At 36.5% G+C, this 17,774-nt stretch overlaps 1 protein-coding gene across 3 annotated transcripts in view; it reads left to right on the top strand.

Annotated features, from left to right (window-relative positions):
* The first annotated feature begins 827 nt into the window (after positions 1 to 827).
* Positions 828 to 17,774, top strand: part of IFT57 (intraflagellar transport 57) — a 76,713-nt gene continuing 59,766 nt past the window's right edge. For 2 of the 3 annotated variants that reach the window (XR_012474071.1, XM_074214437.1), the window contains exons 1-5: positions 828 to 1,161; positions 2,962 to 3,124; positions 7,423 to 7,541; positions 11,498 to 11,588; positions 16,916 to 16,984. Coding sequence is in view for 2 of the 3 variants with exons in the window: in XM_074214437.1 (XP_074070538.1) it covers positions 944 to 1,161; positions 2,962 to 3,124; positions 7,423 to 7,541; positions 11,498 to 11,588; positions 16,916 to 16,984 (660 nt within the window). In the remaining variant the exon portion in view is untranslated. The remainder of the gene's footprint in view (positions 1,162 to 2,961; positions 3,125 to 7,422; positions 7,542 to 11,497; positions 11,589 to 16,915; positions 16,985 to 17,774) is intronic. The other variant, XM_074214438.1, reaches the window with a different exon arrangement.

Here is a 17,774-nt window from a genome sequence, read left to right as displayed (position 1 = left end):
TGGAATACTTTATCAAGAACACATCTAACACCTTCAATGCTTATTTTCCTTTCCAGAATCACCCTAAACGTGAACTAGAAAGTTCTATACTTTTAAGTGGCCAATTGAAAAGGTTTCAGAAAGCTTTGCGGCTAAGAACTTGAACTTCTCTCACTCTTGGAACCAATTAAAGACATTAGCTAAGGGCTGAGTAATATTTATTCTTAAAACAGCTAACAATTCCCTTTTAAAACGTGTTTTTTAGTATTCTCTTACAGACATTATGCAATTGTAACCCTTCCCAGGGGTATTCCTCAGGAGACCGCTTTTGCAAACTTGCAAGTCCTTTCCGCTTCACTAATTTTTGAAGTAACAAGTCGTTTGCTGGTTGTATATGTCTCTACATCATCTGTCGGGAAAAAATGCACCAACAGAAATTCTCTTTCGTTTCTCTTTCTGTCTCCTTTCTTTTTGTGTCTCTCTTTCCTCTATTTTTTGTCTCTCTGTCTCTTATTTCTCACACACACACACACACAAAAAGAAATATACAGCATTTATTCCTTAGAGAAATCTAGAAACCTTGGGCAAACCACTTAACCCCATTACCTAGCAAAAAAAAGTACGAGAGGGAGGTCAAGTGCGAGGCCTGGAAAGGGGGGAGGGGCCCTCGCCCCGCCCCGCCCGACTGCGGCTCGCGTCCCAGGCCCCGCCCGCTCCTTCGCGCGGAGCCTGGGGGCGGGGCCGAGGCACGTGGCGTCCCGGGGATGGGGGAGGGGCCCGGCGCGCCCGGGCAGCTCCCGGAAAGGGCGGGGCTCCGGGGCGCCGAGGCCGTGACGTCACCGGAGGTTGACACGTTGCCCGGCGACCGCGGAGTGAGCGGCGGCGTTGAGCGCGGCCCGCGGGGGGCAGGGTCTGGGGCCCGCTTGGCGCCTACCTCGGGGCGCTCGCCCCTCCCCCAGCCTAAATGGCGGGGGCTGCGTCCGCGCCGTCGCCGCCGGGCACGGAAGACACCGCGGCTCGGACCCGCGGGGGGGACGCGGCCGGGGAGGGTCTGTACGTGGAGCGGGGCCCCGGCGCGGCCTACCACATGTTCGTGGTGATGGAAGACCTAGTGGAGAAGCTAAAGCTGCTCAGCTACGAGGAGGAGATCCTGCGCAGGAACAACCTGAAGCCCCTGTCCAGGTAGGACCCGAGCCGCGGCCCCGCCCCCGCCCCGCCCCCCGGCGGCGGCTCTGAATGCCTGTGCTTGCAGCCCGGACGCCTGTGCTTGCAGCCCGCGCCGGGACAGCGGGGCTCGGGGCACGGAGGCGCGGGGCGGGGCGCGCGGGAGCTCCCACGGCGGAGACTTCGAAATGCGTCCCGCCTGCCAGGCCCGGTGCGGGCAGAGGCGGCGAAAATGCATTCGCTGGGGACGTGGACATGCCCTCCTCGCTGTGCGCCCCAGGCGCCTGGCCTCTGACTCTCCACTCCCGGCCCAGAACACTGAAAATGCCTACTTCTGTTGGTAGGGAAAAGCCAAAACCCATCTTACCTCCAAGGCACTGCCTCTTTTTTTTTGGTAAGAATAGACTCTAGCTGCCACTTTTTTCAACAACCAGTCCAGACTAGATTTAACCAAATAAATTGGGGTTCATTAAATTTCTTTCCAGAACTATTTTGGATTATAGTTTGACTTCTAGAGCAGGAAGCAGTTTTACTGAGATTATTCCAAATACTTTACTCTTCATTGCATTATTCATCCAAAATTTAAACTACTTGAATTTTTTATCTGTCATCTCTCTTGCATAGTTTATTCATATTCAGTGGAGAAAAAGAACAACATGCTTATAATGTTGGTTTTAGTCATAGGTTACCATATATCATACATATAGACACACATTTTATATATATATATATATACATATATGACTGACATGTTATTAAGAGGTTGCTTAGGTTGAATTGTTTAGTATAACATGGTTCATTTATATTTCAGTTCAGCACTAAAGTACCCACTCCGTGCACAGTACTTTTATTGCTAAAGATATGACACTTTGTCCAAATTTATTTTTTTAAGAAAAAAAGTAATATGTTCTTGTGTTTCTGTTAGTATCGATTATATATATACATATCACTATTACCTGACCAGTGCTTCTTTAGTGTGTATGAGACATAATGGGTTACTTCATTTCCATTCATCAGTTTTGATCAGGAGAGTGAAAGTAAAGTAATAATCATAATCTTGAAAGAAGCAGTAAAAGGATTTAAGATGTATGCACTTGTATTTATAATTTGTTATCCTCCCTTTTTTTGCCCCTCTTTTTGTTGGGACCATTTCACTAGTGGACTGTGTATTGAAAAAAAGTTGAGAAAAACTGATATGCAAATAGATATCAAGCTCTTAATGAATACCTTTTTTATAAAGTTGTGATCCTGACAGCCAGGAAACACTCTTGAACTAATAGGACTTTAATGTTGTTGTTAGCTCTGTTACTCTAAAATTTATTATTAAATTTCATAGGATCTCAGATTTGGGACTATTTTTTGTTTGATTTAGGGATTAGAAGGCACATTGAACATGTATTTTAGAGTTGGAATGTGAAATCTTAAAACATCTTAGGTGGATGAATTCAGGATCTTCTGAATCTTTTTTATTTAAATTTCAAATATACTTCTTTATTTTATAGCATTCCTTCCTTGTGTTATATTCATACTAGTTCAGATATATTTCAGGTGTAATAACAGTAATGATTTTTCTGATACTGTTTGTTGGAAAAACCAACACACTGTGCCTTTCTCTTCATTTCTGATATGAAAAGATCTCTACTTTCTCTTGCAGCACTAACACTTGTGTCTGTATTGAAATTGATAAATAGAAGATTTGTTGTTGGTTTTTTTTGTTTTGAATGATGCTATTAAAATAAAATATCCTTTTGAAATATCACAGATGTTACTATTTTGTAATTCTTTTAAGATTTCTTTTTTTTTTCCCCTTTGAAACAGACATTATTTTGCTTTACCTACCAACCCAGGTGAACAGTTTTACATGTTCTGCACTCTTGCTGCTTGGCTAATTAATAAAGCAGGATGTCCCTTTGAACAGCCACAGGAATATGATGACCCCAATGCAACAATATCTAATATATTATCTGAGCTCCGATCATTTGTAAGTGCAAATTTTTTTTATTTTTAAATTGTGAATTTTAAACTTTCTGTATTTGTTAATTCAATATAAATGCCAGACTAATCTCTTTCCTCTTTATAAATTCCTAACTTTTTCAGGTGGGCTATATCAAAATGTATATCAAAGTTCTATAATTACATTTAAAGTATAATCAATAGTTTCAAATATCTCTAGGTTCCTAAGGCTGTCTTCCAAAAATCATTCTTTTACACTAAAATATAGTACAGACAATTTCATATTTTTCTTACTCTTGAATATTTTTTAAGCAAAAGTAAAATATGGATTTTTAACTCAGCTTTCTGAAAAAATAAGCACTTGAATAGCAATTTATATTTTAGCATATTTTTTGGTGATTCATAATGCAAGTATGCTTTTTATTTCTTTCTCCAGAGAGGGATACTAGTGATGCTAATAGAGATAGTGAACATAATGTCAACATTTAATTATTCATCAGAGAAATTGTAGATTATCATCATACCTAATTGTAAAAGTTGTAAAAATTAACAGAAGCTATATCTACTTGACCTACCCCTCTATATGTTCCTTAACACACACACACACACACACACACACACATTTTCCCCCTATCTTCTTATTGATGGTACCACCATCTGCATAGTCACCCAGGCATGAAATCTTGAAGGCAACCTTTGATTCTTTCTTTTCCATTTTCTCCAACATCTTAATAATTGTCATGTTCTGCCAACTCTATCTTCACATTTTTCACTCTAACTAATCTCAGTCAAAATTTTAGCTATTCAGCAAGTCAGTTAATCAACAAGCATTTATTAAGTCTCTATTTTTTGTCAGCTGCTCTTATAGGTGCTGGGTATCCAAAAACCAAAAATGAAACTGTCCCAGCTCTCAAAAAACATAAATTCTATTTTAGGAGAGATGCTATGTATGTATGTGTGTATGTGTGTGTGTATGCATATGTATGCATACACACACACACACAAAATGGATGCAAATAAATGCAACTTAGAGTGGAAGTGCACTTGTTGGGAACACTAGGAAAGTCATCATGTAGTCACTTGAGCTAAAGTTATGAAGGAAATGAGAGATACTAGGAGGTGCCATAGCAGAATTGGGGAAATATGACACAAGAAATGGAAGATAATACAGCTATGAAGACAGCCTTTGCTATCCATAGGTACAGGAATAAGAGGGAACATTAGAAGGGAAAGACAGGTTCAGATGAGGCCCTGAAGAACTTAAACAAAACAACAAGTTTTCATTTTTGTCCAAGAGGCAATAAGGAGACAGTGGAATGATTTGAATAGAGAATGTAACACGATCAGATCTACTTAAGGAAATTCATTTTGGCAATTGAGTAGAGGATAGCTTGCAGTGGAGAATGATGAGACAAAAAGAACAACTAGGAAACCAGTGTAATAATTCAGGTAAGAGATTAGAGACTGAAGTAAGATATGGTAATAATATGAGAAAAGAGCAGATGTGAAAAATATTGTAGAGGTAAAAAAAAAAAACCATATGAGACACCTGATTGGATATGTGGGATGCAGGGAAATAAAGGAGTTGAGGAATAATAGTGACTGAAATCATGTTGGTACTCCTGACAGAAATAGGAAAATACAGTGCAAGAATGAGATTTTGGGGAAAGATAATGGGTTAATTCTCTTTTGAATATTTTGGATTTGATGTGGCTACAGTCCATCCAATTTGAAATGCCCAGCTGACCCTAGAGCTCAGAAGAGAGATTAGCTTGAATATATAGATCTGAGGGTCATCTGTGGAGAGATGATAATTAACCCTATGGGAACTGAAGGAGGTCACCAAGTGAGAGTGTGGAGATACTAGTAAACTCTAGACCAGAGTGACAACCACAAGTAAGGCATGATGTAGATCATGAACTAACAAAGAAAGTTGAGAAGAAATAGTCAGATATGTAAAAAGAGAACTGGGAGAGAATGGTGCCATATTGAGTATCTGTTTTTGCCTAGCCTATTATAATAATATCTTAAATGCTGTTCCTATTCCCTACCTTCCCAGGCTCTCACACTTTTTCCACCCTGGATGCAGAACCAAAGAATTTTATTTTTTTAAAATTTTTTAAAAGTTTATTTAAGGCAATGGCCTTAAGGGACTTGCCCAAGGTCATACAGCTAGGCAATTATTAAGTGTCTGAGGCCAGACTTGAACTCAGGTCCGCCTGACTCCAAGGCTGGTGCTCTATCCACTGCATCACCTAGCTGCCCCAGAACCAAAGAATTTTAAATGCCATAATGCTTTCCCTTATGTATGGTTGCTCCTGTTCTATAACCCTCTCATACGTATGAGGATGTAAATTGGCTTCTGTGAATTTTTTAATCAAAAAAATCTATCCTTTCTCACTGAGAGATGTAAATAAATCACATATTAGGGCGTTCTCTGCATATCTGGATCTTTATGTAGTGAAAATTTATTCTCCCTTCCCCCTTATGGAATCTAAATTAGCATTTCACAAGAAGAGTGGAGGGAAGAAGAGAAGAACACCTCTACAAAATGTTTTGTGCTTTGATTCCATATTTTCATCTCTAAAATCTGATGAGAAAGTTTCTTCTTTTCCAAATAACTTCATTTATAAAATGCCCATGTGGACACAGACAATTCCTTAACACCTTGCATCATGTCATTAGCTAACCTTGAGTAAGTCAGTGAACATCCCCATCTCCCTCAATCAGTTTTGCTGTTCTCAAAAATAAAAGTTTATACCTGGATCAGATGTCAGAAAGCACTCAATGCGCCCCCCCCCCCCCCCCCACTCATCACCATCGTAGAACCTTGGAAAAGAGGGGAAAAGCTCTTAAAACATATCATAGATAGGACTTTTCAGAGTAAGTTGGTAAACTTACTTAATTTTTTTAAACAGTCTTAGTTCTTCATCCACTCCAAGCCGAACTGCCAAACCATTGCCCAAATCTAGATGTGATCTTGCAAGTTTATAGTATTCCACTTCATCTTCAACTGGCTATAAAAGATTATTCCTTAATATCCTTAGGGTATATAAACCTTGAGTATGAATTTCTCTTTCCAGATTCTGATGTGAATGCAGTTATTTGTAGAGATATTTGCCATGAAGAAGTTGCTTTCATTATAATTTTAAGACTGTGGGCCTTAAATGTCAAATAAAATGACTGATCTTTTGGCCCTTAGTTTATCCTACTTTCCATCCTTCATATGGGGATACTAATTCTCTTCTTAATGTAACACTGTTATCATTCTGTTCCTCCTCTCAAAAACTCATTGTCTCTCCATTGTCTGCAAATTTATAAATGCCTAATTATTGTATTTCAAGATCCTCCCCACTTTGACTTTATTTTATTTCATACTCCTCCCTTTCACTTAAGCTATGTTCTAGGCAGACTGTACTTTGTATACTGCAGTTATTGTGTTCCAGTGCTTCTACTAGGAATGGATTATCTTTTTTTGCTTCCTTAAGTCTCTGCATGTTAAAGTGTCACATCTTTCAAGATCCACCTCCTCCTTGAAGCATTTTCTGATATATCCTCCTCCATTCCTTTTTTTTTTTTTAATCTTTTTTTTGGGGGGGAGAGACAGTTCTGGGAATGTGATTTCAGTGATATAGGGAACTCCAAGTGAGAAAAACTTACCTACCAACGCAGATCCAGTTACTGCTTTGCAACTTATGGTCTTAAGAGAGTTGCTTGGAGACCCCAATAGATGTAGTAACTAATCCAAGGTCACATATGCATCAGAGATGGGACTTAAACCCAGATTTTCCTGACTGAGACCATGCCTTTTATAATCTTTATACTTTGGATAATCCTTTATATCACTTACATCTGTATGTGATGGTGTTTCTTCCCTAATTTTTTTTTTATAAATCCTCATCATAGATCCTGGTAGGGTTGTTTTTATATCTGGTGCTTAGAAAAGATACTTAATGTTTTTTGAATTAAATTAAATTAAACTAGGCAATTCAGAGTTGGAATTTGAGAGATTCTGTAACACCAGTTGGCATTATATAGATGAAACAGCAGGCTTATTGATTTTTTTTTTCACTTTTCAACTGGTTGTTTTGGCTTTGTGAATAGGATGGCTTAAGGGAATAATGATTCTCCCTAGTCAAATAGTTCATCAAAAAAAACGATGGGAACTGACTTCTTGCCAAATTTAGGCCATTTTTTTTGGTATCTTTTTTTGTATCTTATGAAAAGGAAATGGGGGGGGAAGATGAATTAACAGTATAATAATTTTAAACAGTACTTAACCTTCCTATCTCCAAACCATAAGAAAATACTTTGTTTTTATTTTAGGGGAGATCTGCAGATTTTCCTCCATCAAAATTAAAGTCAGGTCATGGAGAACATGTATGTTATGTCCTTGATTGCTTAGCTGAAGAATCTCTAAAATATGTTGGTTTCAGTTGGAAAAGGTAAGATCACAGTACATTAATACATTAAACTAAACTGTTCAGAATTTTAAAAAGTGATCTCTTGAGAAAACCCATCCTGTGGTTTTATTTTATATAGGAAAAACACTTCAGGCAATACAGAAGAAAAAAAAGGGCAAAATAGGGCTGAAATGTTTAGTGACTTTTTATACTAGTTTTAAAAGTTAAGTGTTAGATATTTTACTTTTGTGATCAACTATATAAAATGTCATTTTGCCATGTACGTGTGAATTTTATATTTTATTTTAGAGCTTGGCTTAGTTCTTATCCTTTGTTATTGAGGAAGACCAAAAATGACATCATGTTTGAGACAAATTAGAGTTGGCTGATCAGACCAGTCCGATCTTGGAATACTTTGCCACAGGTTGAGCACAAATAGTTCATGTAAACACCTGGAGTGGGTACTCTGAACTTACATATGACACATTTCTTTTGAACTGTTTCAACTCTGCCTTCCTTATAGAATACAGCACTCCTCAATGAGAAGACTTCAATGCTGGGTGATCCTGTCAGTGTCTCCCATGCTGTACAATCAATTCTAAAGTTCTTAAGAGAGGCCCTCAGGGTGTCTCAGTATTGCTTCTTCTGACTCCCTTGTGTTGCCCTGTGTGAGTTCTCCATAAAATAGTTTTTTTGCAAGCATAGGACTGGCATTGTACCATGTCAAGCCCATCATAGTTGCTTTCTCTGTAATAATGTTGAAATGCTAGGCAGTTTACCTTGAGAAAGACCCTCAGTGTCTGGTACCTTCTCCTGCCAGGTAATCTTCAGCATCTTCCTAAGACAATTTAAATGGAAGCAATTCAGTTTCCTGATATGGAGCTGGTAGACTGTCCAGGTTTCATAGGCATATCATATCATAGCAGTGAGGTCAGCATAACAGTTCTATAGATCTTCAATTTGGTAGTCAGTCTAATACCTCTTCTTTCCCACACTTTCTTTTGGAGCCTCTGAACTAGCTCTGGCAGTGTGAGTGTCAATCTCACTGTCTGTGTACTTCCCTATAAATGACACTACCAAGGTAAGTGAACTTGTCTACAATACTCAAAACTTTTCCATTTGCTAGATGGTGTGGTACTAGCTGATGGAGCACCTGTGTTTCTTGGTGTTAATTATTAGACCAAAATTAGCACAGACAGCAGAGAATCAGTCCATGTTTTATTACATATCAGCTTCAGAGGCTGTATCGAGAGCACGATCATCTGCAAACAGAAGATCATGCACCAAAATTCTCTCCACTTTTGTCTTGGCTTGTAGCCTTTTCATGTTGAAGAATTTGCCATTACTGTGGTAGCTGACCTTGAGGCTATGTTCATCCTCAGGGAAGGTGTTTGATAATGTGGCTAAAAGCATCATGCTAGAAAGTTTGGGAGCAAGGACACATCCTTGTTTCACTCTGTTGGTGACTGGGAAATCTGGAGAGCATTGTCCACTATCCAGAATCCAAGCATGCATGCTGTCATTAAACTGATGTAAAATACTGATGAACTTCTCTGGGCAACCAAATTTTGACATAATTTTCCATAAACCCTCATGACTGATTGTATCAGTGGTCTTGATCAGATCTACAAATGTTATTTACAGATCTCTGTTTTGTTCCTGGCATTTTTCCTGGAGTTGTTGGGCAGCAAACACTATACTGACTGTTCCTCTACCCTTTCTGAAACCATTGGCTCTTAGGGAGGTGACCATCTTCCAGGTGAAGGATCAGCCTATTGAGAAGGACTCTGACAAGAATCTTACCAGCAATGACTAAAAGAGAAATACCCCTGTGATTGTCAGAGGACAGTCTATTCCCTTTATCATTATTCAGATAGATGATGGTGGCATCCTTGAATTCTTGAGGGATAGCCTCTTTATGCCATAAATAAGCTGGAAAATTTCAGTTAGTTTTTGGATGAGCAATGGACCCCCTACCTTATAGATCTTAGCTAGAATAGAATCAGCATCAGGTGCTTTGCCACTTGAAAAGAGGCTAATGGCTTTCAAAACTTTTCTTCAGTTGAAACTTCAGCTAGGGATTGATTGATTTCCACTTGAGGTAAATGGTCAATGGCTTCTCCATTGATTGATGATAGACTGTTAAGAACACTATGTAAGTATTTAGCCCAGCTCTCTAGGTTCATGTCTCTATTGTTAATCAATGTGGATCTATCAGCACTAAGTAGTTGAGATGCACCATATGTCTTTGACTCATAAATAGCCTTAAGGACATCATAAAAGCATTTTGGTTTGTTACTGTCCCATAAAATTGGAATTTCATCTGCCTTCTTGCTGAGCCAAATGTCCTGCATCTCTCTTTTACTTGTACTTTACTTTTGATTGAATTAAATGCTGCCTTCTTAGAAATGGATGATCTATCCTGCTGGTAAACCCTGTGGAGTTCTCATTTTTCATTTAGCAGCTTCATATTTCCCCATCGTTTTCATCAAACCAGTCTTGGTATTTGTGAGTGTGACCCAGATGAGCAAATGCAGTGCTGTATACCAGATCTCTGAAAGCTGCCCACTCCTTTTCTGCTCCACTGTTACCAACTATGTGTTGGCTCAGTTTTTCCCCTCCAAACAAACAGTTCCTGCTCAGAGAGACATTCTAATCTCTTGACATTAATTCTTCTAGTATTCATTTTGCCTTGAGACCCCTTTGGTTGAATGCAAATATTTAGCTTAGAGAGGATGAGTCTGTGATCAGTCCAGCACTCTGTATCACATATTGCTTTATCACTCTCACATCTGTCTCTTCTTACAATCACATTGTCTATTAGATGCCATTGTTTGTTATGAGGGTGCTTCTAGGAAGTTTTATTGTGTTTAGGTAAATGAAAGACAGTGTTTGTGATGAGAGAAGGTCATGAGATGAGCAAGTTTTCAGTAGTAGGTGACCATTGCTGTTGCTGTTCGCAACTCCATTCCTCCCAAAGACTTTGTGTTATGTCTGCTAATCTGAGTTTACTCTAGCATTAAAGTCACCCAGAATTATAAACTTGTCCTCTTTTGGTACATTGATATAAGAGCCAGATAGGACCTTTAGCAACATATAGTCCATGTTACTCATTTTCACATGAGGAATGAAAAGTATGGTTAAAAAAAATGACCTTGTAAACTTACATACACCATAGATGAAAAAGGGTGACACAGAGGATAGAGTTCTAGGTCTGGAGAGGACTTATCTTCTGAGTACAAATCTAGCTTCAGACATTTACTAGCTGTGTGACCCTGGGCAAGACACTTAACTTTCTTTGCCTCAGTTTCTGCATCTATAAAATGAGCTGGAGAAGGAAATGACAAACCACTCCACTGTCTTTGCCAAGAAAATCCCAAATGTAGTCATGAAGAGTCACACATGACTGAAGTGACTGAATGTATGGATGGAAAAAAAAAAATTAGGGGACAATCAACAAATCCATAATTCCAAGTTAAAATCATAAAATCTTAACTGTCATAGATGACAAGTCTGTATTAGTACTGTGGTATAGTGGAAAGAACATTGATCTTATAGTTAAAAGACCTGAGTTTGAAGTTTAAAAGTTTAAAAACTAGCTTCTATGCCCCCAGGCAAGTCATTTAACTTCTTTATGCCTAGTTTCCTCATCCATAAAATGAGAATTGTAATTCTTAAACATTACCTACTCCAGAGATAAATCTAAAGTTCTACATATGAGTAGACTAATAATATAACATAAACATTATTATAGCACATACATCCATTAGAAGTTATGCACAAATACTAAATCCTATATTTTCATATTTCTGATTGTCACATTCAAGAAAATTCCAATGAAAGCTACTATTTTAGCTTATACTTTGTAAATCTCATATATCAGAAGTTAGAAAATTTTAATAAAAATTTGTTTCTGTTTTGAACATTTTCCTTTTTATTTCCTGAGTGATTTATTTTTCAAGTAAATAAAGATCTTAAACTTAGCTGTCTTCTTTTAGGCCAGTATACCCAGTAGAAGAATTAGAAGAAGAAACAGTTCCAGAAGATGATGCAGAATTGACAGTAAATAAAGTAGAGGAAGAAATTGTGGTACGTATTTGTTTATGTCACATTTTTAAAATCAGTTTTATTAATCACTAGGTCTGAGTTTCTTTTCTGTGGATAAATGTCTTTTGTTTCCTTTTCAGAAGAGGGGAGCATTTCTTTAGTTTTTGCAAGACAATGGGGTTAAGTGGCTTGCTCAAGGCCACACAGCTGGGTAATTATTAAGTGTCTGAGGTTGGATTTGAACTCAGGTACTCCTGGCTCCAGGACCTCTATCCACTGAGCCATCTAGTCGCCCCTGAGGGGAGCATTTCTTAAGCTCAATAAGCACTTAAAAATATAGTGATGGGATATCCTTGAATATATTTTTTCAGTGATTTTTAGAAAAGAAGTGTTTTAACTCTAGATCCAAGTCAGAAGAGTAGTCATGTGCTCCTTGTTTGCTCATTGCTATATCTGATTCTTCCTCTGCTATCTTCTTTATATCTGCAGATACTGTTTTTGTGGTTCTCTACCAATCCTCAGATCCTCCTATTTTAATCAGGTGGTTTAGCACCTGAGTTTCCAGTCTTCCTCATTAGCAAATCCCTTGCCTTTTTATTCCTCTCCCTGGGTATTTGTGATATTTCTCTCTTGATTATCCCCTACCTGTCTCAATTCCTTCTCAGTTTTCATTGCTAGATCATCATTCATGTTCCACCTCTAAATATTGTATATCAGGACCTATCCTCAGCTATCTTGTCCTGTATTATTAGGAATTATAGATAATCTTGATTTTAAAATATATATTTTGATGACTATTTCAACATAATTGATTTTCTTTTGTAATTCTCTGTTTTATTTTGTGCATTTAAAAAATTTTATTCTGAGAAGAGATTCATGGACTTGACTGGATTGCCAAAAAGGTCCATGACAAAAAAGTCTAAAAACCTCTACTCTTTATGCTCTCTCAGTGATCTTATTGATACCCAAGCATTCAATTAATGTCTCTTTTCAAATGATTCCTAAATCTTTATGTCTCATCTTTCCCCTGGGCTCCACAACCTGTCATTGCCAATAGCAAAAGATGTCCCATGGAATCTATCACCATCCTTTCATTTATCCAGGTTCACCACTTGGAGTCATCTTTGACTTCTTCTCCCTCCCTTTCACCCCTTCTCCCCCCCACCTTCTCTCTTTCTCCAAATCCAATCAGGTGCCAAATTTTGATTCTACTTCCACCCATTTTTTTCTCTTTTCCTCACCCATCCTCTTTTCTCTAGTCACATAGCCACTATTTTCTTTTTGTTTCAAAACAAAACTTTGTGTCCCCAGCACCTAGCATAGAGGAGGTTCTTAATAAATGTCTGTTGATTAATAATTAATCTTCTCATTATCTCTTGCTTGGGCCTACTTATTGGCTATCAGTCTTCTCCAATGTTTTCTACACAGATTTTCCTGTTCTTCATGCTGTTGTGAAAATAATCTTCCTAAAAGCATGACTCTAACATAATGTCATTTTCCTGTTCAAAAAGTTTTAGTGGTTCCCTCTTACCTCTAGGGTTAAAATACAAATTCCAGGGGCAGCTAGGTGGCCCTGAAGTCAGGAGTACCTGGGTTCAAATCCAGTCTCAGAAACTTATTAATTACCTAGCTGTGTGGCCTTGGGCAAGCCACTTAACCCCGTTTGCCTTGCAAAAAAACCCCCAAACTTAAAAAAAAAATACAAGTTCCTTTGCTTCACCAAGATTTATAATCTGGCTCTAGCTTACCCTTATATAGGCTTATTTATATCATTTCCCTTTATATACTCTATGGTCTAGCCAAACACGTAATCTTTACCTGTAAGTAATAAAATACCATGAAAACTCAGTATAGAAGTAACAAAGCAGTTAAGATCTCAAATATCTATCCTGCTTACTAACTACCTGAAGATGGAAAGAGCATTATATTCCTGGTAACTTCTATTTACAAATTCATTATCACTTAAAAGAATATACTTTTTTTCATTATAAACTGAAAAATTTTAAGGTATATATATATATATATATATATACACTTAGCAAATCTTTTGAGACAAATAAATATAATTCTAAAAATTTTTCAGTCTCCATGTTACATCTTATTCCTTTTACTTCTATTTTTTTGTTCATTTTTCCCCTGGTGTCAAAAGTTGAAGTCTCATCCTAGTGCTTCACTTTTTAATCTTTAAAGCTGTTCCAGTACAAGCTGTCTGACATAAATAAAAATGTAGCACATTATTGCTCTGACTTCTAGGCCACTTCAGCATTCCAGAGTCTTGGGTGCTTTTCAAATCTAAACTGTAGTAGCATTAGTAGAGGAAGGGAAAAAATAAACATTTAGCATGGATGCCTAACCTGACTCCAAGGGCTCCCTGCATTTCTGTTGATTAATTTTAGGGCATCCACAAATTTTGATGAGAAAAAATAAATCTTTAATTCAATATCCATTAATTTCCTTTGTATTTTAGGTACTTTGTGCCTTCAAAAGGAGTTCATGACAAAAAAAAAGCTTAAGACCATATTAGAGCAAAGATGTCAAACTTGTAGAGCTTGCAAAACTCCCCCCATCTCACCTCCATCATCATGCCTCTCTCCCTCCCTGTCATAGGTGGAACCAGATTAAAATTGGGAAATGTTTAACAAAGTAAATAATAATGCAATAAGGCATAAGTAATGTTAATTTATGGTTTTCTAAATCAATATGTAATTCCTAGGGATTCATTTCTGTTTGAATTTGACACTACTGTCATAGAGAAGCCATGAAAATAAGTTCCCTAGCTATAGGCTTTTCTAATAGGTTCAGATTCTTTCCTAGGATCTTTTCTGTCTATGTAGTTCAGTTTTATCTCTGCACTTCCTTCCTATTTTTTCATTACTTTATTAGCACATTCTTTTCAAGCGCTATTTGCACTTGTTTTCTTTCAGCAATGCTTAAAGTTCAGGGAACCCCTTAAAACAGTCCTTCATACTTTGTTCATGATTCCCCTTTTATTTCTCATATACTGTCTCTCAATACCAAGTATCAACCTTTGAAATTTTTTGAGGAATATAGGGCTAAAAGTTTTGGGCAATATTTAATTTGTTTCTGCAGACAAAAAATACACGTAGAGTAATTGATTGACTACCTGCCTAAGCATGTGATCAGGTTGTAGTAGGAAATTTCTAGGGCAAATACTTTGGGCAACCTGAACTCTGAAAAAAAGACCAGACTATAGGAAAACCAAGGTAAATTCTCTAACTCTATCAATCAGGAATCATAATTTCTTTGAAGAACATTCCGTGTTCATCTGGAAGAATTGTGATGCTTTTAAAATTTAGAAGAGCCTTGACTTATTTTAATTTTTTTCTAGGAAACCTTTTCTCTTTGTCTTTCCCTCTCTGTCTCTGTCTCTCTCTCTTTTTCCCTAAATATATGTATATTTGAAGAGAAACATATATGCATCTACAAGGGTATGTCTATGCACAAATATGGATATGAATTTTCCATTTTTATTTCTTTTTGTTTTTATATCACCTCCAGCTACAAATAAATCTTTCACCTTTCCTTACTTAGAAAGCTATCCTCTGTAAGAAAGGAATATGAAAACAAGAAAAAAAAGAAAATACATTTCAGCAAAACTAACCAACACATAAACCAAAATCTGTTACTATATAGAAGGGAGAGAGGTTCATTTTCTCTTCTCTGAGGTCAAACTTTGTTGTTAAAATTATAATTTGTGCATATACGGTTTTTTGTTATTCTTGCTTTGATCCTTCCATTTGTTGTAGTTGATATGTATGCTGTCTTCCTGGTTCTGCTTATTTCACTAACATTACTCTTCTTGTGCTTCTTTGTCCTCTTTATAATCATTCTTTTTGTAGGTTATAGTTTATTTTACTTTAATTGATGGCTGCTGTCTTGCTAGTCTTTTGCTACCTTGAAAAAGTGCTAGCATAAATATTTTAGATGACTTTCCTTTCTCTGGCCTCTTTGGGAGTCACAGAGGAACATCTGTGTCAAAGGGTGAGCAAAAATAAGTCACTATTTTTTTTTAGCATCGTTGCAATCTTTCCAAATTGGTTAGACTATTTCACGGCTCCAGTAATAGTGTGCTTTTCTTCTTATCATTTCATAGCCCTTTCAATTTACTAATCCTATCTTTTTCATATTTGTCAATTTGCTGTTATGAGGTAAAACCTTTTAATAATTCAGATCAGATCAGATTTTTTGACATCATGATGGAATAGTTCCTAGACATATATTTGTATTAGTTCCCTATATTATGTCTTGTATAGCAGACTCTTTTCAGAGATACTTGATACAAATTTGCTTTCAAATTTATTTCCTTTCTTATCCTGCATTAATTTTGTTTATGCAAATGTTTTTTAATTTAATGTAATCAAAATTATCTGTTTTATCTTTTCTGATTACCTCTTTTCCCTTATTTAGTTAAGAAGTCTCCTGTCTAGCCATGGCTATGAAAGTTAAATGATGTGGTTCTCATATTTTTCTCCTATTGTTTTCTTATAGTCATAATATTCAAGTTGTAGGGATTTTAACTTATTGTGGCATATAGTGTAAGTTGTAGGGCTAAACTCAATTTCTGCCAGACTTTTCATTTTCCCAGAAGTTCTTGTCAAATGGGGAATTCTTACCTAAATAATTCATCACCTTGGTTTTCAAGCACTATATTATTGAGTTACAATGGTTTCTGATTCTTCTTTATCCAACTTGTTCTACTGATGTACTTTTCTGTCATAACTAATTCCAGAAAGTTTTGATGAGCAGTCTTTTATAGTCTATATTGACACTTAACAAAACAAAAGAAAATGAATGACTTGGTTTATTTGCATGTTAACTCTCAAATCCTGCATCCCTATAAGTAACCTCTAATGATAAAAGAATCACTCATTTCTAGAGTGGCATAGATATTCTCTGTTTCTTAGTCATTAGACTGAGTCCCAATAAATCTGCTTATCCATTCCTTTTGGGCCCTTCACATGAGCTAGTAACCATTTATTTCTTCAAAAGAGAAAGAGAAACTTAGATGTCAAGGATTTGTGATTTTGTCAGTATAGGTTAAACTCATCTCAGTCCTAATAGATGAATTCATGATTTTCTCTGATGCAAAAGATTAGGTAGGTAGCCTTCCTACAGATAAGGAGTCTCTGAACTTTGCTTGTATGGTTCCTGGGTGACAAGATAGAAATTTTTGTTACTAGGAAATACTGCCTTTAATATACTACCTTATGCATAACTTTTATAGTTTTGAGTTTTTTCCTGCAGTCTTAAATAAAGCTTACTATAATGTTGTGTGTATATAGTCATGAAATATTTTAAAATTATGATTTCTGATGGCAATGTAGTAAAGAAATCTTTTCTTTTCCAAGGAAGAGGAGACTGATAATGAAGAAAATTTTATTGATCTCAATGTTTTAAAGGCACAGACCTACCGATTGGTGAGTTATATTCATTACTGATTCATGAACAAAAAACATTAAATTATTAAGCTTTAATAATAAACCTGCTGTTTCATCCTTTTGAGGATTTTGTTTTAAAAGTTTTAAAATTATTTTCACAAATCTAAAAATATAATTATAACAAAATATAAAGAGATGCATGCTATAGTTTGATTGATTTAAGGCTTAGTTAAATCCAGTTAACCTGGTCCAAGGGTGCTTTGACTATATCTAAGCAATTAACTTTGAGCAACCTGTTCTATCTTCTTTTAAATAAGATGATAATATTTATTTTGTTTACCTCATAGGGTTATTGTGAGCAAATTAGTTTGTCTATCTAAGGTTTTGGAGTCCAGCTTTTTAGCTCTTCTGGAATGCATCTCCAAACAAAAATTCTTGTCAAGTGCTACATATTTAGAACTTCAATGTAATCCATATTATCAATGAAAAGAATAATAAAATGTAATAATGCTGCATGAATGGACTTTGTGACCCATAGGCTGGGGGTTGGACATACTTACTTTAATGAGTCTATTTTTACTACTAATGGCCAGATAAGTAGAATTACTGCATTTGAAGGCTCATTTGATATTATCAAATGCTACTTTATAACATTAGTTTGTATTATTTTATTCAAATATCTTATTTACTAAAATTCTTGAAGACTTTGTTTTATATCTCTGTATATCACTCACAGTGCCTTCTGTATTGAGTGAATATTTATTGATGTCTGATAAACTGGAAAGTCAACAAATGACCTTTTTTATAGACAAAACCAATGCCTAACATT

The sequence above is a fragment of the Macrotis lagotis genome, chromosome 1 (genome assembly GCF_037893015.1).
Source record: "Macrotis lagotis isolate mMagLag1 chromosome 1, bilby.v1.9.chrom.fasta, whole genome shotgun sequence".
Lineage (NCBI taxonomy): Eukaryota > Metazoa > Chordata > Mammalia > Peramelemorphia > Peramelidae > Macrotis > Macrotis lagotis.
Note: the sequence above shows the minus strand (reverse complement) of the source record. Positions and strands in the feature narration are given on the sequence as shown.